The sequence below is a fragment of the Leucoraja erinacea genome, chromosome 10, assembly GCF_028641065.1.
Source record: "Leucoraja erinacea ecotype New England chromosome 10, Leri_hhj_1, whole genome shotgun sequence".
In the NCBI taxonomy this organism is placed as follows: domain Eukaryota; kingdom Metazoa; phylum Chordata; class Chondrichthyes; order Rajiformes; family Rajidae; genus Leucoraja; species Leucoraja erinaceus.
Genome location: NC_073386.1, coordinates 37,358,984 through 37,384,031, shown reverse-complemented (window position 1 = coordinate 37,384,031; position 25,048 = coordinate 37,358,984). Strand labels below are relative to the sequence as shown.

Sequence of the window (25,048 nt, the reverse complement as noted above, 5' to 3'; positions counted from 1 at the left end):
CTGAGTTGGATGATCAGCCATGATCATATTGAATGCTCGAAGGGCCGAATGGCCTACTCCTGCACCTATTTTCTATGTTTCTATGTATCTACCTAGTGAAAACACACGCGGTCACAGCGAGAAAGTACAAACTCTGTACAGACAGCACCCGTAGCCAGGATCAAAATTGTCCGAGTGTGCTTCTAAAAGATTCATTCACAAGCCAGACCCTGCGTTAAACTCAAAACACAGGAATCAGATTGCTAACATGATCCCAAAAAGAAGTGCAAATTGTCACAAATTCTTACATAGAGGGGAATCAAGAACCAGAGGACATAGGTTTAAGGTGAGGGGGAAAAAAGGTAATAGGAAACTGCGGGACAATTTTTTTTACACAAAGGTTGGTAGGTATGTGGAATGAACTGCCAGAGGAGGTAGTTGAGGTAGGAACTATCACAACATTTCAAAATCATTTGGGCAGGTACATGGATAGAATAGGTTTAGAGGGATATGGGCCAAATGCAGGCAGGTGGGACGAGTGTAGATGGGGCATGCTGGTTGGCGTGGGCAAGTTGAGCTGAAGGGCCTGTTTCCATGCTGTATGACTCAATGATTCTGAGACTTTCTTACCTATTTGAAGTAAGTGTCTTTAACTAACCCTGTAGCTTAATTGCTAGATGTATCGACCCTCCATAAAATCCCAGAACATCTTTGGTTTCATTTGATGTTGTCTTTATGATTTCAATTGAGAAGGCAATGCGTGATGGTACAATTGGCTTGACATATTTATTTTGTGAAGGAATGCATAGGGTTTGGTCAGCAATGGGTTCCACCTATCCCCATAATTCTTGACACCTTTTCTAATCAAGAATCTGTCAATCTCCACCTTAAAAATATCCATTAACTTGGCCTCCACAGCTGTCTGTGGCAAAGTATTCCACAGGTTCACCACCCTCTGACTAAAGAAATTCCTCCTCATCCCCTTTCTAAAGGTACATTCTTTTATTCTAAGGCTATGACCTCTGGTCCTAGATTCTCCAACTGGTGGAAACATCCTCTCTGCATCCACTCTATCCAGACGTTTCACTATTCGGTAAGTTTCAATGCGGTCCTCCGTCATTCTTCTAAACTCCACATGTGCATGCCCAGTGCCATCAAACACTCATCTTATGTTAACCCAACTTCTCTTTGAGAAGTACTGTAGAAAACCCAAAACTCTTTGGTTTCATGGTGAACGTATGGGGAAGCCTGTGCCACCATAAATTCTGTCTTCCACACCTACATCCCCCGATTAAATATTCTGCCTCTTTGCCCAACAGGAATACAAAGTCCCAGTGTGCGCAATGGAAGAGAAGCAAAAAAGAGTTGTTTGATTTTACAGCTCATACTTCAGCTTTACCTTTTCTACACAATTCCAACGCCAACACATTTCTTCCTGCATAAATCACTGCTGCGGAAACATTTAATTAATCGCCTTGTCTCAGACTTATTTCAATTAATTAACTGAAATTATTCTTATTAAAAGATAAATGAGCCCAACAGTGAGGAGATTGGTATAATTAACTTACTAATGAAAGGATTATGTACTTGTGCTCATTAAACAGCAGAGTCTGAGAATAACTAATGTAGATTAATTAAGGAGCTGGGCAGAAAAGTCACCTGACTCACTGAGGATTCTGAGAGTGGAACGCCAACATTAAACCATCTTGAGGTCAGAAACAGTTTGTAACAGGAATATATCAGTGCATCGTCTATGGATGCAGTGTAATTAGCAGCTGTACTGGAGGAAATAACTAAATTAATACACATGAGGGAGAGCCAAGACTATTTCAGATCATATGAACAGGATGTATAGCAAATAGGGCTTCAGTGCCCTTTGCTTGTGATTATCCAAGGTCAACTAAGCATAGTTGTAGACAAGTAATTTGCAAATCTTCTTGCAATCGTCAGTATCATTCAATCTCCTTGTAACCTCTGCTGCTGGCTAAATCGCTCTGCTCTCTCACATCCTGATCTTTCCTGGACCTATAATAATCCATAAAAATCATTAGCTGCTGTTTCACAAAGACGACTATCCATCAGAGAAGAGAGAGAACTCAGTCAACAGATCTGCAGTATAATGACCGACAGATCTGGAATATTCTAAGGTCCATGTGTAAGTTACATCAAGTGCTGGAAAGGAAACTCATTTTACAAAGGGATATGAAAAATAGAAATTGTCCATTGGATCTCATTGATCAACAGTCTTACCAATTCAATCTCTTGTTTATCTCCACATGGAGAGGTAGGGAATTCGGAATATAATTTCAGTGGCTGAAATTTCAATAATTTCAGTAATAAAGAAGATCTGAAACAACTTCAACAGGAATAGATCGAGTAATCACACAGATTATTTTGCCCAGAATCAAGAACAAGAGGACATAGGTTTAAGGTGAAGGGAAAAAGATTTAATAGCACTCTGAGGGATCACTTTTTTACACAAAGGGTGGTAGGTGTATGGAACGAGCTGCCGGAGGAGGTAGTTGAGGCCGGTACTATTTTCAACGTTTAAGAAACATTTAGACAGGTACATGGATAGGATAGGCTAAGAAGGAGATGGGCCAAAAGCAGGCAGGTGGGACTACTGTAGATGGGGCATATTGGTCAGTGTGGGCAAGCTGGGTTGAATGGTTTGTTTCCATGCTGTATGGCTCTATAACTAAAAATCCCCAATGCCAAGTTTATAGACACAATTTATAATAGAAACAGCTTTCTCTTACTAAAGCAAGGGTTCCCAACCTGGGGTAAATTTACCCCCAGGGGGTAAATTTGTTGATTCTGTATTTGTACATATTTTTTCTCATTGACTGACTATGTTTAGTTCTGGTATACTGGTACCTGTTCATCATTAGTTGGTCATAAATAGGTGAAATAACATTGTTATGTGCTATTAAAGTTGCCTGGGGTAAATGGAACAAAAAGGTTGGGAACACCTGTACTAAAGCTACTGAAGCTGGAGGACTGAAATACTATCCTATTTCAGATGTCTTTGCATGTCAGGCCCTGTCCCATCCCCATCTCTTTTCCAGCTTTCTTTCCCACTACTATTGAACCCTTCCTCTGGCTTCACATTTTACTCCTCTTCCTTCTTTAGCTTACAGCCTTTTGTCCTCTTTCCATCTCTGGTCTTTGTCCACCCATATGTTGATGAGGGGAGACCTGATATATAAAATTGAGAGGCATAGGTAGCATAGATAGTCACAACCTTTTCCCCAGGTTGGAAGTGTCAAAGACTCGAGGGTATATCCTTAAGGTAACAGGGACAATGTTTAAAGGACATGCATGGGGCAAGTTTCATACAGGGGGTAGTAGGTGCCTGAAACCCGCTGCCAGGGTTGGTGGTGGAGTTAGATACATTAGAGGTGTTTAAGTAGCTTTTAGATAGGCACATCGATATGCAGGCACGGAAATAGCTATCAAGACATGGGGTGACAAAATTTGGGGGGGTCACAATTTCTTGGTGGCCACGCGCAGGTGCATACGCACACACACACACGAGGCTTCGGAGGCTTCAGCCGTGGGCCCTGCGGACAGTAACATCGGGATCTGACCTGGTTGGTGACCGACTCCGAACTCCAGCAACAGCAGCTTCGTCCGCCCCGAATCGTGGGGCATGAATTGGTCCTTTCGTGGGACCTTTCATCGCCCGGCGCAGCTTAAAATCGGCCGGTGGGGGCTTCAACATCGGGAGCCTCGATCGCCTTGATGCAGCAGTTTGATTTGAAGTCACGCCGGCGATGAATGGCCCCACGAACGGGCCGATTGAGCCCTTAAATAGCGTCTGATACCCGCTTGAATCTTTCAAAAGCTACAATGTGATAAATAACACTTATACAAATAAACTGAAGCAAATAAAGGCAAACAGAAGTACCAACATTGGAGGGGGAGAGAGGGGGAGAGGGAGAGGGGAGGGAGAGGAGAGGGAGAGGGAGAGGGAGAGGGAGAGGGGGAGAGGGGAGGGGAGGGAGAGGGAGAGGGGAGAGGGAGAGGGAGGGAGAGGGAGAGGGAGAAAAAATAAATAAATAAATAAAAATAACGTGAGTGACCTTGAACGGGGGACTTACCTGCAAGCCGACAGGAAACCCGTTTGACCGGAGCCCTTAATGACTGATCCGTTTAAATCCGATACCCATTTAAATCTTTCCCACCCACCAATACAGCCAATTAGTTCTAATGGTAATTGTACTAATTACAACTGGTAATTGTACCCACATCAGACAGCTTTAAGAAATTCTCCATGAATACCTTCAGTAACACTTGAAGGTCAAAACACAATTGGTGGCACATCATGTTAATACGATGTTAATGGAGACATTTAACAAGCGCTTAACAGTGACACCCCCACTGTCTCGCGGAAAGCGGAGTTAAAAAAAATCCGGATTACAAAATATGGGGGGATTATCCCCCATCTCTCAAAACATGGGGGGACGTGCCCCCCGTTCCTCTGCCCGGGATTTCCGCCCATGCGGATATGCAATCAGAGAATCTGCATCGTGTGCAGGCAGATGAGGCTAGTTTATTTAATTTAGAAATACAGTATGGAAACAGACCCTTCGGCCCACCGAGTTAACGCCAACCAGCGATTATCCTTATACTTGTTCAATGTTATCCCAGTTTTACATTCTTCACACAGTTCACAGAAGCCAATTAACCTACAAACTTGGAATGTGGAAGGAAACACGAGCACCTGGAGAAACCCCACACGGTCGCAGGGAGAATGTCCAAACTCCGTGTAGACAGCATCTGTAGTCAGGATCGAACACGGGTCTCTGGCGCTGTAAGGCAGCAATTCTACCGCTGCCCAACTGTGCCACCCTAATATATTGATATCATATTCAGCAAGGACGTTGGAAGCCAAAGGGCCTATTCCTGCACTATGTTACCAAGGCTGGTAAATACCTGTTGTTGTTGTTGATAAATCATTAAATGTCTCTCCCCCCACCCCAGTATCTTGTGCCTGTTTTACATCCTCCTTTCACTTTTTCCTTTTACTGCAAGCAATATTGTGGTTCTATTCTATCCGTTCCCAATGAATATTTTCTGAACTTAATTGCTCCTCCCCCAACTATCTTTCTTTGGGCTTAGTCCGTGTGCACAAGCAACTGGAACGAGTCTATCCCGATTAATTTCATGCGAGCTCACCTTTCAACGTGTGCTGAATGTAAATCAGGATTACAAGCAAGCTTTGTTGAAATATAGCTTAGACTCTGAATGGGTTATAAATATTACAGAACTGAGCCATGGGATAGCAGAAATCATTCTTTATTCACCCTGGGGAGGTTACTAATGACCAATTTAGAAATAATTAAAATTCACACTTAAAAAATGCCCAATTACTCATTAAAACATGATCAATGCTAGTTATAATTTATTCTTGAATCTTCTGCATCGAAGCACAACTTCACCATGAGGACAAAAATGTCCCTAAAGTGATTACAATCGAAGATACTTCTTTATTGAATACGCTGAATCATTTTAATTTATTTAACAAGTACAACTGGTACCAATTGTTAAGCGTTCCAAGGCACAATAAGCTACTAAAGTTTGTTTTTGATTTAATTTTCCTTTGAGTGAGTCTTGAATTTGAAGAGAGTGATGTCAGTACAACTAAGTGAACCATTTTAAAATTTGTTTTACACAAGGTAGTGCAGAAAAAAAAATCACTGGTTGTGTTGGAAAAGAGATGAATGAGAGGGCAGAGGAAGAAAGACGGAGGGGACAGGGACAGAGGGGAGAGGGAACACAGGCCCACAAGTGAGGGGGATAGACACAGGGAAGAAGGGACAGACATAGGGAAGAGGTGACAGATACAGGGGAGAGGGGTCTCAGTCATAATGGAGAAGGAAGATAAGGAGGGAGAGGAGACAGACATGAGGGAGGGGAGGACTGACATGGGGGAGGGGGGATACATACACAGCAGACGAAGGGATAAACACAGGGAGAGCAGACAGACATGGGGAGAGGGATTCCTACACAAAAGGAAAGGGGAAAGACATAAGGGGAAGGTGGACTCAGACACAGGGAGATAAGGAGCAGACTTGGAGGAGAGGGTATAGACACAGGGGAGAGAGGATAGACACAGGGAGAGAGGACAGAGAGAGAGGATGCAGGCAGAAGGGGGAGTGGGGTCACTGACACAGGAAGGAGAGAGAACAAGTGGATGAGAGGAGACAGACACAGGAGAGAGGTGACCGACATGGGAGGGAAAAGGGACAGAAGAGAGGGAACTCAGGACAAGGAGAGAGGAAACAGGTGGGGTGAGAACAAAGGGATGGGAACAAACACAGGGAAAGGTTAAGGTCATACTGAAGTTGGAGAGAGGCGAGAAAAATAAATTAAGAAGAGTGGAAGGGAGAGTAAAGGAAAAGGAAATTATGAGGAAGGGAAGGAAATGAATTGAAAACAGACAATTAAGAAAAGGAAGGAAAGAAAGAAAACATGAAGAGGTATTAACAATTAGAGAAACAAGGATAAAACAACTGTGTGTAGGAAAGAATATCAAGCTTGAAAAAAGAAAAAGGCAAAAATCTGGGGAAAAAGGGACAAGGTTCTTATGAAGTAATTACTTTCCTTCCGATTTTTTGATGCAAAAATTTAACAACCGAGGTCTGTGCAATCTTCTTTTCTCAATCAGCCAATTAATCTCAAAAGTAAGTTTCAGGAAGTCACAGGCAGATGATCAAAGATGACTACTGCACAGATTTCAATTTCAAATGTCTCCTGCTTGGAGGGATGTCAATTACTGAGACCAAGAATTCATCAGGTAGCAAATTGCATGTGTAGGTTTGCATGTTATAACTCCAGAGGATCAGGCTACAATATTCATTGGATGCACCAGAGGAGGAAGGGAGAAGGCAATGCAGAAAGAACCTGGGTTACAGCCTTAACTTTCATCGCATTGCTTGTTGTTCCAGTGATTCACCGCAACTTACCTTTCAGCTTCCTGTTTTGAGGCATAAACTTTCCTCTCTTAAGAAACAGTGATAAATCCAAAAGTCTGAAGAAGAGTCCCGACCCGAAGCATCACATTTGCTTTTTCTCCAGAGATGCTGCCTGACCCACTGAGTTATTCCAGCAATTTGTGACAACTCAAATGTTTAGTTTTGTTTAGTTTATTATTGGCACGTGTACCGAGGTACAGTGAAAACCTTTTTTGTTGCATGCTATCCAGTCAGCGAAAAAACTATACATGATTACAATCAAGCCGTCCACAGTGTGCAGATACAAAATAAACGGTATAAAGGTTAGTTAATGTCTGAGGGTCTTCCATGAAGTAGATGGTAGGTCAGGACCATTCTCTAGTTGGTGGTAGGATGGTTCAGTTGCCTGATAACAGCTGAGAAGAAATTGTCCCTGAATCTGGAGGTATGTGTTTTCACACATCTGTACCTCTTTGCCTGATGGGAGGGCGGACAAGAGCGAGTAACAGCGGTGAGAATTGTCCTTGATTAAGCTGGTGGCCTTGCCGAGGCAGTGTGATGTGTAGATGGAGTCATTGGAAGGGGGTTGGTTTATGTGATGGTCTGGTCTATGTCTGCAATTTCCTGCGGTTTCGGATGGTGCTGTTCTCAAACTATGCTGTGGTTTCTCAATGTATCCCGATAAAATGCTTTATACGGCGCATCTTCTGAAGTTGGTGTGAGTTGTTGGGGACATGCTGAATTTCCTAAGCATTCTAAGGAAGTAGAGGCATTTACACAGAAACAGAAAATAGGTGCAGGAGTAGACAATTAGACCATTTAGCCCTTCGAGCCTGCACCGTCATTCAATATGATCATGGCTGATCATCCAAAATCAGTACCCCGTTCCTGCTTTCTCCACATATCCCTTGATTCTGTTTGCACTAAGGCCTATATCTAACTCTCCTGTGTGATTTATTGGCCATTTCCTCAATATGGCTGATGCAGGACAAGCTGCTGTGATATTTACAACATGATATATTCTTGGTTTATTTTGGAATTTCTAACCTCCTAATGGCTCCTTAACCTCAAGTCTTTTTTATCAAATCTGGTTCATTACATAACACTAAAACCAGAATTGCCTTCTCCCTGGTAGGCTCCAATACAAGCTGCACTAAGAATCCATCATGGAGGCACTCCACAAACTCCCTTTCTTGGGGTCCAGTACCAACCTGAGTTTCCCAGTTTACCTGCACGTTGAAATCTCCTATAACAACCGTAGCATTACCTTTACTAAATGCCAATTTTAACTCCCGATTCAACTTGCACCTTGTATCCAGGCTACTGTTTGGGGGCCTGCAGATAAGTCGCATTAGGGCCTTTTTACCCTTACAATTCCGTAGTTCTATCCATACTGACTCCACATCACCTGTTTCAATGTCACCCCTTGCAAGGGACTGAATTTATTTCCTCACCAACAGAGCTACCCCACCCTCTCTGCCCACCTGTCTGTCTTTTCAATAGGATGTGTACCCTGAATATTCAGTTCCCAGCCCTGACCCTCTTGCAGCCATGTCTCTGTAATTCCCCCAAAATCATACTTGCCAATTTCTAACTGAACCTCAAGCTCGTCCACTTTATTTCTTATAGAAACATAGAAATATAGAAAATAGGTGCAGGAGTAGGCCATTCGGCCCTTCGAGCCTGCACCGTCATTCGATATGATCATGGCTGATCATCCAACTCAGTATCCCATCCCTGCCTTCTCTCCATACCCCCTGATCCCTTTAGCCACAAGGGCCACATCTAACTTCCTCTTAAATATAGCCAATGAACTGGCCTCAACTACCTTCTGTGGTAGAGAATTCCACAGATTCACCACTCTGTGTAAAAAATGATTTTCTCATCTCGGTCCTAAAAGGCTTCCCTCTTATCCTTAAACTGTGACCCCTAGTTCTGGACTTCCCCAACAACAGGAACAATCTTCCTGCATCTAGACTGTCCAACCCCTTAAGAATTTTGTAAGTTTCTATAAGATCCCCCCTTAATCTTCTAAATTCTAGCTTGTACAAGCCGAGTCTATCCAGTCTTTCTTCATATGAAAGTCCTGCCATCCCAGGAATCAGTCTGGTGAACCTTCTCTGTACTCCCTCTATGGCAAGAATGTCTTTCCTCAGATTAGGAGACCAAAACTGTATGCAATACTCCAGGTGTGGTCTCACCAAGACCCTGTACAACTGCAGTAGAACCTCCCTGCTCTTATACTCAAATCCTTTTGCTATGAATTCTAACCTACCATTTGCTTTCTTCACTGCCTGCTGCACCTGCATGCCTACTTTCAATGACTGGTGTACCATGACACCCAGGTCTCGTTGCATCTCCCCTTTTCCTAATCGGCCACCATTCAGATAATAGTCTACTTTCCTGTTTTTGCCACCAAAGTGGATAACCTCACATTTATCCACATTATTCTGCATCTGCCATGCATTTGCTCACTCACCCAACCTATCCAAGTCACCTTGCAGCCTCCTTGCATCCTCCTCACAGCTAACACTGCCCCCCAGCTTCGTGTCATCCACAAACTTGGAGATGTTGCATTCAATTCCCTCATCCAGATCATTAATATATATTGTAAATAGCTGGGGTCCCCGCACTGAGCCTTGTGGTACCCCACTAGTCACTGCCTGCCATTCTGAAAAGGACCCGTTTACTCCTACTCTTTGCTTCCTGTCTGCCAGCCAGTTCTCTATCCACATCAATACTGAACCCCCAATACCGTGTGCTTTAACTTTGTATACTAATCTCTCATGTGGGACCTTGTCGAAATACTTTGCGCATTCATGTACAACATTTTGACCTCGGTATTCACCTCACCTCTCGCACCGCTCGCAATTGGCCCTGACCTTACTCTCTTATCCCTTCTCGAACTTTCCTTCCCATTAATTTGGGAGTCTTTTGTAACTTTTCCTGTACTCACTTCCCCTTTAACTCCATCTTTACACTCCCAATTTGTCACTCCCTCCCCCCCACTATTTAGTTCAAACCCACACGTGTAGCCTTAGCAAACCGGCCTGCCAGAACGTCGGGCCCCTTCCTCCGCACCCTTTCCAAAGCATCCTTTTAATAATGGGGAAACCAAAACTGCACAAAATACTCCAATTTCACCTAACCAAAGTTCTAAATGTTGCAACATAAATTTCTGATTCTCATACTCAATGCCTCGGCCAATGAAGGCAAGCATACTGTATATGCCTTCTTTATCACAATATCTGAAACATTATAATATTATTAACAATTAAACAATTTGAAATATATATATTTTTTTTAATTTTAGGATAACCAAAATAATTAAAACATATAGGTCCAGTTCTGACTTGGGACAATATTCCATAGGGAGTTTACTGAATACGTGCAAGCCAAAATTCTGCTCCAACATTGGATTCATGTGTACAAAACCATGGTTATTCAGCCTCAACCATCATTGTGAATCATTAGGTCGTTACCAGTTAGATTCCGTTTCAGTATAAGATCTCTAATTTCTCAAAGCATGGAAGAAACAACAGCAGCAACAATTAAACAAATACAGATTTATTTTAAAAACACATTTTTGAAACCGTAAGTGCATCATCTCCAGCACGGTCAATGGTATTAATCCTATTGCAAAATGAAAGTGTTCTGAGAAAGCGTTCTGGTCAAATGCTGGACATAGCTTACCAAGAATCATGAACAGGGTGATTGCCTGAAGCTTTTACCTTAAGAAGGAGAGTCTGAAGCAACAGGATGTGATGTCAGGATGAAGGATCAACCATTTAGGACTGAGACAAAATTAAATGTTATTGACACCCAGGATAATAAATCTTTGGAATTCTACACCTCTGAAAGTATGGATCCTTTGTGTTTAGATATCCACTGATAGACTTTAAGACATTAAGTGCAGTATGGTGGTGCAGTGGCACTGTTGCTTCCTTACAGCACCAGAGATCCGGGTTCGATCCTGACTATGGGTGCTCGCTGAATGGAGTTTGTACATTCTCCCTGTGACCATGTGGGTTTTCTCCGAGTGCTCCAGTTCCCTCTCACAATCCACACTACAGGTTTGTAGGCCAATTGGCTCGGTAAAATTGTAAATTGTCCCCAGTGTGTGTAGGATAGTGTTAATGTATGGGGATCTCTGGTCGGCGCAGACTCAGTGGGCCGAAGGGCCTGTTTCCATGCTGTATCTCTAAACTAAATTAAACAATGATTCAGAAAATATAGAAATTGGATGAATTAGTGGATGTGGTAAAGTTGCAGCTACGATGTGAATGAATGCGGGAGCAAGTTCGAAAGCTCCTATGACTTTCTCCAGCTTACATTTCTTATGCTTTGGTACAAGAACTGCGGCCAAAACTGATTTAATTTAAATTAGGACAATCACTGCCACTTCTAATGCCTGAGGAATTATGCTTGCCTCTTAATTTTAAGACCTTATTGTCATATGGTGTTTCTGAAGAAATATTTAAACCATTTTTGCTCCGTGGCATTTTTGCTCCGTGGCTCTGTTACTAATAACACATTTAGTTTAATGTAGTTTAGAGATACAGCATGGAAACAGGCTCTTTGACCCACCGATTCTGCACCATCAAGTGATCCCCACACACTAGCATTATAGTACCAAGCCAATTAACCTACAAACCTATACATCTTTGGAGTGCGAGAGGAAACTGGAGCACTCAGAGAAAATCCATGCAGGCCACGTGGAGAATGTACAAACTCTGTACAGACAAGCACCCGCAGTCAGGATTGAACCCGGGTCTCTGGTGTTGTAAGGCAGCAACTCTACCGCCATGTCACCCCTTTACTTGTAAAGATTGGGCATTGAAGCATTATTTATCAATTATTCAGGGGAACACTTTTAATTTAAGTTGTCCAACCACAAATAATTGCATCTTCAACTCCACAGATCTGTGGCCAATCTTGGGCAAGGCTAGCCATTCTCCTATTCATCTACCTCAGGCATAACCTGATTCTTACTCACCTGTCTCAACCTTGGACATCTCTGCTCGATCTGTGATGGTGACCCTTTCCAAACTGATCAGGTAATCTACAATCTTCACCCCAATGGCAGGCTCGGTATGGTCCCACTCCAAAACCACCAGCGAGCTGCTTGGCTCATGTGCAGGTGACAGCCTCAGACTGTAGAAAGAAAAGAAATACATTGAAAATGTATCGATGAAAAGATTTACCAGGTACCTGTTAACTATCTTTGATCATACTTTAGTGGCTTTATCTTGCACTAAATGTTAGTCATGTTATTGCCTTTATCATGTATCTGTACACTGTGGATGGCTCAATTGTAATCATGTATTCTCTTTCCACTGACTAGTTAGCACACAGCAAAAGCTTTTCACTGTACCTTGATACATGTGGCAATAAACTAAACTCAAATTCAAGAAATCTGAAATAAACATTCTTTTTTTTTTGAAGATAGACACAAAATGCCAGAGTAACTCAACGGGTCAGGCAACATCTCTGGAGAAAAAGAACAGGAGACGTTTCAGGTCGGAACCCTTTTTCATACTGAAAGTACAAGTGGGGAGGGGGGAAACCTTTTTTTTTTGTTGTTGCTTCCGCACAATTGTTTTTTTGAAAAATTATGATCAGTTTATTATCTAAATCCAGCTTTAGTAGTTTTACATCCCTTTCAGCTTACAGTTCTTGCCCCACACTCTGCCTCACCTTTCCCTACCAGTTTTCTCTCCTCGACACCATCAGTCCGGTTACATCACGGCCTGGTTCGGCAACTCAAACACCCAGGAATGAAGATTACAAAAGTGATGAACACCACCTGGCCCATCACAGCTACAAAACATCCAACCATCGAAGGAATCAATAGAAGGCACTGCCTCAAAAAGGCAGCCAGCATCATAAAAGAACAATACCACCCTGACCATGCTCTGATTTCATTCCTATCATCAGGGAGAGGTCTGATAACTGTGATGTCCAGTTTCAAGAACAGCTTCATCCCAACAACCATCAAGCTCTTGAACATTGCAAAACACTAAACTATGAATTGTTTTGGTTACATTGAAGACTTCAGGCTTTTTGCATTAGTATGTGGTTTTTAATTTAAATTTTGTTTGTTTATCACGCTATCTACGAGTACTTTGTACACATGCCTGTTATTTTGCTGCAAGTAGCAAATTGTCATTGTTCCGGTTTCAGTACATATGACAATTAAATAATAATAATAATACATTTTATTTATGGGCGCCTTTCAAGAGTCTCAAGGACACCTTACAAAGATTTAGCAGGTAGAGGAAAAACATGTAAGGGGAATGAAATAAATAGCAGAGACATGAGTAGTACACAAAGTAAAGACAGAATTCAATACAAAACACAACATGAGGCAATTAATGCACAGATGAAAAGAAAAAAATACTCCTGATTCTTGAATCTGAAGGTAATGACCCAAAATGTCGCCTGTCCGTTTCTCTCCCCAGATGCTGCTGAGTTCCTCCAGAAGACCCAATGCTTCTAAATCATAAACCACAGAATTAGTATTAGACTAATTACGAAGACTAATTAGAGATTAAATTTTCCTCCTTATCATTTACGCTGTCCTGGAAAGCACACTAATATGAGTATTTTTCTTAACCAACTGAGAAACATGTTTTACTTTATTTAGCAGTGGGAGATAAAACTAATAACTGATGTGGGAGCAGGAGGCAGACGAGGAAACAATGATAATGAACCTGGGGGCAGGAGATAATAGAAAACTATAATGAAGATCTAAAAGATAGGGGTGTTAGATTGGAAAAGGGGAAAGTTCAATGAGAGAAGAAATGAGACAAGAAGAAAAGTTAGCAAATAAGGAATTGAACATTAACTGGGAGCCTTCAGTTAAGAAATGCAATGTAACCTTACTATCTTTGGGCAGCACAGTGGTGCAGCGATAGAGTTGCTACTTTGCAGCACCAGAGACCCGGGTTCGATCCTGACTACGGGTGCTGTCTGTATAGAGTTTGTACAATTTCCCTGTGACTGTGTGGGTTTTCTCCAGGTGCTTGGGTTTTCTCCCACATCCCAAAGTCGTGCAGGTTCGTAGTTTAATTAGCTTCTGTAAATTGTCCCTCATGAGTAGGATAGAGCTGGTGAAGGGTGGGCCATAGGGCCTGTTTCCACGTTGTATATCTAAACTAAACTAAACTAAATTAGACAAAGGAAGGAGTGCATTGAAAGGATAGATTTGGACAAAGTTTTGAAACTAATTAGAAACTGAAAAAAATAAATGTGCATATTCAGATGAAAGTGAACATCAGCACAGAAAACTGAGCAGAAATTAAAGTGGGAGAATCAATGAATCCTGATGAAAACCATCACTGGTTGTTGGAGGAACAGAAAATATACTTGCAGTAACTCAGTGAGTCAGGGAACATCTATGGAAGAAATGGTCAGGCAACGTTTTGGGTCAGGACCCTACTTCAGACTGATAGTGGTAGGGGGTAGAAACGTGGAAAAGATCAGTTAGAGAAGTTGGTCACGTGCTGAGAATCCAGGAATCAAGAATAAATTAGTGAGCATTTAAAGATGGATGGGCTAATTAAGAACAGCCAATATGTCCAATAATAAAAAAAAGTTATTGAAAAAGTGACTAATTGGATAGATAAAGGGAATATTGTGAATGTGCACATAGATTTTCAGTTGGTGTTGAATAAAGTCCTTCCCAAAAGGACTGTTAAGAGACATATTTTATGAGAAAACTCAGCGAGTTGGATCAATGGTAGAAGCTGGGGTCAGTGAGTTTATATTTTACCCTTGGTATGTATCTAAATTGGGCAGGAATGAATCGCAATGCGGGCAATGTTTCCATAGAGAACAGCTATCCACCCAGACTCTGCTGTTTTGCATGTACAAGGTGTAGTGGTGGAACAGCAGATAATATCCCTGACGAGTATTCCAGAGGAATGAACGATCAACTCAGAGATATGAGTTCTAAGTTAAATTCAGTTAATTTCCTGGAATTTGCAACACCAACTCGTCCCATTAATGATGACTACAAAGGTGCAGGATTGAGATTGAAAACTCACCCGCTTCATCTTTTATTTTAGGCTTCAGAGACACAGTGTGGAAACAAGTCCTTAGGCCCACCAAGGCTGCGCTGGCCAGCGATCACTGACCCACACAAGGGACAACTTACCAAAGCCAATTAACCTACAAACTTGGACGTCTTTTGAGTATGGGAGGAAACCAGAGCACCTGGAGAAAACCTAAGCCTTCACAGGGAGAAGATATGAGCTCCGTACAGACAGCACCCGTAGTCAGGATTGCACCCAGGTCTCTGGCGCTGTAAGGCAGCAACTTTACCGCTGCGCCGCTCCTCATAGTTATAGAAGCAAAGATCTGCGGGTGCTGGTTTACTCAAAAGGACACAAAGTGCTGAAGTAACTCAATGGGTTAGTCAGCATCTCTGGAGAACATGGAGAGGTGTCTTATACCATCAGGACCAGGTACTTTTCAGGGGTTCACCCCTCTGAAGTCAGATGATTATTACAATTTCAGATAGAAGTGTAAGGAGCTACATTTTGAGAAAGTATGGAATGAGATAAAATAATTAACAACAAACATATAGAGGGATGGAGGGACCTAAAATCTTATATCCCTTCAAATTGAGATTGTAGGTAGACAGATGAAAACGTCCAAGTGTCCTAGTTTTTTAGAAATAAGATGGGATATAAAGATCAAAGGGGTTAGGATCAATATCTTCAAGGCAATATCCAGGTCAGGTTTGAAACAAGGAACCGCAGAAGCTGGTTAATGCACAAATGGGCACAAAGTGCTGGAGTAAATCAGTAGGTCAGGAGAATGAACTAAAGTGAAGGTCCACTGAAGAGGGGTCTCAGTGCAGAGCATCACCTACCTCTCTGCTCTGGGCCTCCTCCACTATCAGAGTAAGGTCACATGCAAGTTGGAGGAACAGCACCTCGTATTTCGCTTGGACAGTTTATAACCCAGTGATATGAATGTTGATTTCTCTACTTTCAAGTAATTCCTACATTCCTGGACCATTAACCCAGAAACAATATGCTGCACTAATCCATCAGGATGATAGTCGGGATCAAATAATGTGGTGCATGGATGGAATTAGGACTGTGGAACCGTACCTAGGGACGTAATGCCTCAAAATAAACTGAGCATTGTAAAAGGATGAAGGAATTTTCTGAGTGAATGTCAGTGACAAAGAATTGCAGTATAAAATTGATGGTCAAATTGCAATAGAAATGTTACATGCCCAGTCCGTTATAGCTATTAACATCTCTTCCATTGGGGGGGGGGGGGGGGGGGGGTCTACAGCTAATATCAACAAAGACCCACACCACACTCTCATCTTGCTGCCACCATCAGGAAGAATGTACAGGAGCTTGAGAACTAGGGTCTTGACCTCCAGGGTCAAGAACAGTTTCTTCTCGTTAATCATCAGGCTCTTGTACCACACAGCACAACCCTAACTTAGAACTGAACTATGACTTAGTAGAAGCATTGTGGAAGGGTGCAATAGATACTTGGGCTTACATTATTATTCTCCAGTTACCTATTATTAACTGATAATTAAGTCAACTTCCCATTCTCATACTCACCTTCCTGTCCTGGGCCTCGTCCATTGCCAGAGTGAGGCCCCAAGCAAACAGCACCTTATATTCCACTTGGGTATTTCCAACTTTGAATAGCCTCTAATCTCCCACCTCCCTCTCTCCCCCCACCCCCCCCCCCCCCCCCCCCCTGTGCCCCATCTGGACTCGCACCTATTTCTCCTCTCCCTCTCCACCTATATTCATTTGTCTGGCTTCTATCTTTTAATCCTTTTAATTAAACTTGCAACTCTTTTAATCCTTTTGTATCACTTTTTTGTTTTTTCATATCTGGTCTTTGTCAACCACCTGCCTATCATTAAAAAAAATCCTTGCCTAGATTCACCTATTACCTGTCAGGTAGACGCAAAATGATGGAGTAACTCAGCGGGACAGGCAGCATCTCTGTAAAGAAGGAACGGTTGATGTTTCAGGTCGAGACCCTTCCTCAGACTCATTGCCTATCAGGCTTTGTTTTGTTCCTCCTCTCTTTCGGCTATCTTTCCTTCCCTACAATCAGTCCAGAGAAGGGTCCCGACTGAAAACGTCACCTATCCATATTCGCCAGAGATGCTGCGGGACCTGTTGAGTTACTCCAGCACTGTGTCCATTTTTATAAATCAGATTTGCAGTTCCTTGTTTCTACATAACCGAAAATGTTATTGTATTATTGCTTATTGTACATTTATTTGTTATGCTCTTCCGTTTCATGTGCCTGTAAAGCTGCAGCAAGTAAGAATTTTATTGTTCCGGTCCCGGAACATATAATAATTAATCACTCTTGACCCCTTGACCTGAAGTTTTGGAGAGATTTCTATATATCAGAAATACTGGGGCATGGAATGCTTTACTGAGGAAAATGAATCGTATGTACAAGGACAAAACAGATAAAGATTTCAGGCAGGAGGAATACATGAAGCTGAGACCATGCGGTAATGGATCTGCTTTAATCTGTCCATCACAGGACAGGAAGCACAGACCAGAGATCCATCTTTATCTTTGTTAAAAATACACCAGTAGTGCCATTCTAAAACAATTGTCCACACTGAGAATTATGTATGGTAATTAATTTAAATATCACTCACCCACAATGAAAACATCATATTTATTGTGTGCTTGGTGCATGTGTAGTTATGCAAATAACCAGTTGCTGATATTACAAAATAATGATACATTTTCAGATATTTATGGACCCTGACACAGGAACATCAAACCTACCAAACAATCTACACTTTCAAGGATAATTAAATCAAGAAAATAGACTTGTTTGATAGCAAATAATCTTTGAGTAGACGAAGATAGACACAAATTGCTGGAGTAACTCAACGGGTCAGGAAGTATCTCTGGAGAAAAAGGATGGGTGACGTTTCGGGTCTGGACCTTTTGTTAAATGAAACTATTTCTGACATCCTTTAATCCCTCAGAAAACACGTAATTTCTAATCTTTCTGCGTGCGTTCATTTATTGTTCAGCACAGGGAATTTTTGTTTTAGCAAACATCTTTGGTGCATATTCACATTTCTCAGTAGAGAATCTCCAGAAGATGCACTTCATAACGGCATTAATTCTACGAGTCTCTCTTTGAAGTAGCCAAATTGGGACCTTCCCCTTCTTTCATTCCAATTCTCTCCTCATGTTCTCAAAATGTTGTATGTAGAGATACAGTGTGGAAACAGGCACGTTGGCCCACCGAGTACATGCCGAACATCGGTTCACACAAGTTCTATGTTATGCCAATTTCTCATCCACCCCCTACACACATGGGTCAATTTAGGCCAATTAACCTAGAAAATCTGCACGTCTTGGCAATGTAGGAGGAAACCGGAGCACCCAGAGGAAACCCACACGGTCACAGGGAGGACGTGTAAACACAACACAGACAGCACCTGAGGTCAGGATCGAACCTGAGCTCCTGGCGCTGTGAGGCAGCAGCTCTACCAGCTGTGCAATTGTGCCGCCCCATTGTAGCAGTCCAACTGATCATGGGAGTCAGCTAAAGGTTAGTGTTCTGGTTTCCCCTGAATGAAGCTTGTTCAATGGCCTAGCCTTTGTTTGGTCCTGATTCCATTATTTCATCTTCCCTTTACTGAACCAGGGCTCTGAACTTATATTCCGTTGGTGCCTTAATAACATAGAACAACAAGGATATTTTCAACAGCAATTGAGGCAGGTGTGATATTAGGCACAATCTTGGAATTTATTCAGCTGTGCAACACAGATCCATGCTATGCATTGCATTTACTTACTTAGGGAAGCAAATGACACTGACACTGTATTTTCAAGCTTCCACTGATATTTTCAAACTTCCACTGGCATTCTGAAGATAGACACAAAATGCTGGAGTAACTCAGCAGGACAGGCAGCATCTATGGATAGAAGGAATGGGTGACGTTTCGGGTCGAGACCCTTCTTTTGACTGAATCAGGGTAGAGGGTGATACAGAGATATGGAAATGGAAATTGTGACAACGAGACGAATGGGATGGAGATTAAGGAAAATGTAGAATAGATCATTGTTAGCTGGGAGAAGATAACTACAAAGCAAACAGAGATAAAATGTAAACAAGGACAGTCAGACTGGTTGGAGAACTGGGAAGGGGGGAGGGATGGAGAGAAATCGAAGGCAAAGGTTGCTTGAAGTTATAGAAGTCAATATTCATACCGCTGGAGTGTAAGCTGCCCAAGTGAAATATGAGGCATTGTTCCTCCAATTTGCACTGGGCCTCACTCTAACAATGGAGAAGGCCCTGGACAGAAAGGTCAGTTTGGTAATGGGAGGGGGAGTTAAAGTGTTTAGCAACCGGGAGATCAGGTTTAGTCTCGCCGATCTGTGCTTGCTCTCGCCGATCTGCTCCACTGACATTCCAGCAGCTATGACTGGTGTCAACAACTAATCTCAAACTTGCCTTCATGTGTCTTTCCCTTGGTCAGACTGATGAATAAAGTCAAGAAATGATTGGTCAGATCGAGTTAGGCTTTGCTTAATTTAGAGGTACAACATGCAAACATGTCCTTCAACCCACCGAGTCCACATCGACCAATGATCACCCATACACTAGTTGTATACTATACACTAGGGATAACTTACAGAAGCTAATTAACCTACAAATGTGTATGTCTTTGGAATGTGGGAGGAAACCGGAACACCCAGAAAAAACCCATACAGTCACAAGGAGAACGTGCAAACTCCATACAGACATAACCTGTAGTCAGGATCAAACATAGGCCTCTGGCGAAATGAGGCAGCAACTCTACTGCTGTGCCACTGTATTGCCTTTGGGAGCAGAGAATTGGAAGGCCTCAAAAACATCAACAAATCTGAGGCAAATTAGAACCATTTAGTTTGTCGGTGGTGCCCATTCATCCTCAATATTCTGGCTATGTTAACAGGTGACCAAAACAATGATGTGCTTCTCTGAATAGTCTTTCTTTGAGTCATCATCATTATTTTAACAAAGAAATATTAAGTGGTTCCAAGATTGCACTGAGCTGATATTAGTGGAACAAAATGATTTTGTGGCACTACTTTCATTTTAATTACTGTCAGTCCATAAATCAGGAGGAAGCCATTACAGATCTACTCCGAGCACTTTGTGTGATTAATACAGTCGCATATCTGGGAAGTATATAAAATTATTAAAGCACAATCCTCCATAGATCTCTCCCATTAAAATACCATGCAATATACCAACCCAGCTCCAGATATAAAGATGCCACAGATGAACATTACCAGGTAGTTGACTCTTGGGAGTGTGGGAATATTTTTAATGTTCCTACCTATGAGCATGCTGCTTGAGCTGGATAACCTTTAAGCAACAAGGCATGGTTCAGATGACAACTGTCAACACTTGACAACTCTTGGGTAACTTTTTCCACACAAAGAGAGTTGGTATGGAACGAGCTGTCAGAGGAGGTGGTTGAGGCAGGTACTATCGTAACGTTTAAGAAACATTTTCATTGGTACATGGATAGAACAGGTTTAGAGGGTCATGGGGCAAATGAAGTCAGGGGGCCGAAGGGCTTGTTTTTCCAAAGTATAAAATATCTTTCAGTGCTTCAATATGTGCAAGCGCGCTTCTCCACACCATGAGTTCTCTGAAATCACTTTCACTGGTTTTGTCTCTCTACTTCTTGGTCATTTGTACATATGCACTCCTGTCCCCACTCAGGTTCTGCACTCAAATAGCTCTCTCTCAGTCCATGCTTTTGTTCCCCATGTCTCTCAGTGAGATCCCTCCATTATCCAACACTCAGGTTTCCCAAATTCATTCATATATCCCTCTCGGGATCACACTGTACCTAGCCAATAATTGGACAATCAGATAACCAACATTGCATGAGGTCATCTGTTGCCAGCCCTGATCTGTCCTGGTATTTATGTCCCTTCCAGTTCACTACTCTTATCAATCTGAAGAAGAGTCCTGACCCAAAACGTTACCTATCCATGTCTGCAGAGATGCTGCCTGACCCGCCGAGTTAGTTAATAATTTGTGTCTACCTTTGGTATACACCAGCATCTGCAGTTTTATTGCATTATTTCATTCTCTTCTTGTTCACTTCTGCATTCTCCTGGGCACTTGGAGCTTCAGTTTTGGCATTGCCAATTTCTTTTAAAACTTCTCTTGATTTGACTGTATGACTCAGCCATGGAGAGGTCCCAGTTCCCAAAGTCCCTGAGCAAGCACTTTCATTTATCCATCCATCTACTGTAGGCAAATGAACAGCTAGTCTATGCAATGAACAAAAAAATAAAGAAACCTCTTCAGTTCATTTCGGTATTTTTTCCCATGTGTAAACCCTTGCTTTCATGGAGCAACAGAATAACATTGCAGTCAACTTAAAGCAACCTTAATGTCCAAATAAATCTGATAAACTGCACCAGAATCAATATCAAATTGCCAATAACACTATTATTTTAAGTACTTGCTAAAGTTGACTCGATCTTCAGCAAATATAAAATATTAGTTTGTTAATACAATGCTAAACTGGAAATAAATTCCCCATGTAATAATTCTATTATTTGCCTATTGTTTACCAAAGTTGTCTGACCTGATTAGATATATTTTTGAAAGTTATAAACTCCCGGATCTGAATAAGATGTCAATAAATTTCTCCAACTCCAGGAGTGAGCTGATTCAAATAACTGCTTATTTTTTTCAAGCTAGCAATCAATCAATTTGAGCAAATCTCTCTAGTCGCATGTACTCAATTGAATGCTCATTCATCAGAATCAGACAGAGACAAGCCAATTGAAATCTATTCATCATCAAGTTAAGGTAAGACTTAATGAGTGAAATCTTAAATGTGCACAGAGTTAAAACATAGCAATTCCACATACGGCAAAATGTTTTCATTTCTGACACAAATTTCTATCTGTATTTGTTTGAAGTCTTCTTGACGACCACCTCCTATAACCTCATTTTTCTTCAGCTCAAACTTTTCCACATTGTCGTAAGTTAAGTCACACAAGCCTGTCATTCAGTTCTTTCTGACCCACTTTGACTCTCCATTCCCAACACCTCAAACGTCGCCTATTCCTTCTCTCCATAGATGCTGCCTCACCCGCTGCGTTTCAACAGCATTTTTGTCTACCTTTGATTTTTCCAGCATCTGTAGTTCTTTCTTAAACATCTCAAATTGGAGATCTTCAACTGTCCTCCAGCCTCCATTTCTACGCCAGTGCCACATCTCTCATAGAGTTACAGAGTCTTACAGCATAGAAACAGGCCATTCGGCTCAACTTGCCCATACCGGCCAACATGTCCCATCTACACTGGTCCCACCTGCCTGCCTTTGTCCCATATCCCTCTAAACCCGTCCTATCCATGTACCTGTCTAAATGTTTCTTACCTGCCTCAGCTACCTCTTCCGGCAGTTCGTTCCATATACCTATCACCCTTTGCGTGAAAAGGTTACCCTTAAGGTTCCTATTAAATCTTTCCCCCCTCCCCACATATCTCTGACATTCACCTCTTGTTAACTCTCCAAAACCTATTTCATGATTTTTACAGCCAAACCAATTCCCATTCACCATATTCATCCCAAACTTCCCCAAACTCTGTCGAAACTTCTTCCAAATTATTTTTCTTCCTTCATTCAATACCCCTTGACAGGCTAGAGCTAGGTTTCCATATATCTAACAATAATGCACTTTGAAACTATTTTTCACTATTAACATCAACGCCAGAACAATTTATTTTTATTTACTCCCCTTTCTTGTCTAAATCTTGTCGTCAGTTTTGTCAGTGCACCATAATTTTCTTCACCTTATCTGCTTCCACTCTTCAAGTTTTCGTTGGGCTGCTCTGCTGCCAGTAATTCAAATGGCATGTTTCCATGCTGTATATCTAAATTAGACTAAACTAAACAAAGGAAGGAGTGCACTGAAAGAATACGTTTGAACTAAGTTTTGAAATTAATTAGAAACTGAAAGGAATAGATGCGTATATTAAGATGAAACTTAAAAAACATTGCAAAGAATAGAAAAATGGTAATGAAGAAATTACAATGGGGAAAATGAAATCTAATAACAACAACAGCAAAATCCTTTCCACATATTTCAAAGTCAGTGAATATTGAAGTAAAATGGGCGGCTCCATTGAAGGATGAAATCTCGCAGTAACTGAGCAACTGGATTTTGTTTTTTAAATAATAATGGAAATGAGATTGCTGATTTTGTTTTGTGGAGGGAAAATTTGCAGTGAAAAATCAATGTAGGAAAGTGGGAGAATCAGCTCAGCTACTAGTAATTCAATCTCTCCTCTATCTCAATCATACCGATAGATTCCCTCTACCTAAACACAGTCTAAAGAAGGCTCTTGACCCAAAATGTCAACAATTCCTTTTCTCCAAAGATGCTGCCTGACCCGCTGTGTTACTGCAGCATTTTGTGTCTCTCTCTGCTTCCTTGGTAGGTTTATGCAGTGGTTCCCTCGTGTCTTCTCCATCTCCGGTTGTAGTTGCCATCATATAACCTCCTTCACCATCTCCCCCTTCCAGCACCTTCCCCGTTGCCCAAGAGTTTAACCAGATGCTTCATATCCTGCGGCTTTCAGAGCATGCTGAGCAAGGCTTTAGATCTGCATGTCCTCCAACTCATTGAGGCATTCGCCCATACCACTATATCATCTATATTAGTCCCCTGCACTATTTGCGTCATATGTTAAACTGGCAAATGCTGGTACAAAGCTAACTGAAAGTTAACTGTGGTTTCTGCACTAAACACAAAAAGGTTAACGTCAACAGCACTGCTCTGTTCCTTCTTCATTTACATCTGATACAACTGAGTAAATATTTAATATTTCCTCCTTAACTCATACAAGGACACCAATTAGGACCTGGAGTGTTTATCCTTCCTGGCTTACACTTTATAATCGAGGCATCACACCAGGTCGAGACCTCAATATATCTCTTGCACAAAATTAATGAAATACTGGATATTATCGGAAAATGTGTGATATTCATGGAAAAGATCTTAAAGAATAGATACTCACATCGGCTGAGGCAGTGGAGCACAGTTCGGGAGTCCGTCAACACTGAAGGTTGTAGAATCACATCTGCACCAGTCATCAATGACATCACCACCTCCCGAACACCAGAGTAGACTCAACATTGCTTCATAGATTGCCTAGGAGGATAAGATCTAGTTAGATACTGTGCAGTGCACGCTCCATGGCATTGAATATTGGTAGCTATCTTAAGTGAATGTGAACAAATGTGATTTCTACAAGTACTGACAATCTCTACATTTGAATCTGAGTCAATGTGATTTCTACAAGTTCTGAAGATCTCTACACATCATCACTTGACACTGATTATGGGCACTGCCAGTGCAGAGAAATCACTCTGCATAAAGCACAATCTCAATGCCTGTGCTATACAGAGCTACATAGTGCGTGAAAGATACTTCAACTAATCTTGTTGTGAAAGCCATTACATCATTTAATTCTCTGACTCAGAAGAGTATTTGAGATATTAATCACCGAGTCCCTGCTTCTTATAAATTTGGACCTAGATTGTCCGTTTGGTTATGCTTGTCATTTTCACAGCCATCCTTAATAAAATATTATTTCAGCCCTTTTTTTGCAATGTTAACATTAAATTACTTCTGCTGACAGCCTATGAAATACAACAGCAGTGCGAGGAAAGTGTTAGCTTGATAACGCACCGACCACTTCTGTAGCTTATTCTGAAACTGCCGAGGTGGAACGGGGTCCCGGCGCGGAGACTGCCTGCTGCCACGTGCGGCGGACGCGGGCCTGATTTGAAGCTGCAATCAGACTACAAGTCTGTTTGATGAACTTTGTGTCATTTTGTCGGCACCAGAAAGGTAGAGACTTGTATACTGCCTAGGTGAGGTCTGTGGTATGTTTTTACTAGGTTGCATGCAAAACAAAGCATTTCACTGTACCTAGGTACATGTGACAATAAAAGTATCATTGAATCATTGAATCATTGTTCAAACTAGCCTTTTCTTAACCAATGTGACAAAGACAGGGATCGTTTTTTAAGGCACAGTGATTTG

The 25,048-nt window shown here is 41.8% G+C and overlaps 1 protein-coding gene across 1 annotated transcript in view; it reads right to left on the bottom strand.

Annotated features, from left to right (window-relative positions):
- Positions 1-25,048, bottom strand: part of astn1 (astrotactin 1) — a 1,772,582-nt gene that overhangs the window by 103,071 nt on the left and 1,644,463 nt on the right. Inside the window, exons 18-19 of the mRNA XM_055641960.1 lie at positions 24,018-24,151; positions 11,935-12,092 (exon numbers count right to left, since the gene is read on the bottom strand). Of these exons, the coding sequence (XP_055497935.1) occupies positions 11,935-12,092; positions 24,018-24,151 (292 nt within the window). The remainder of the gene's footprint in view (positions 1-11,934; positions 12,093-24,017; positions 24,152-25,048) is intronic.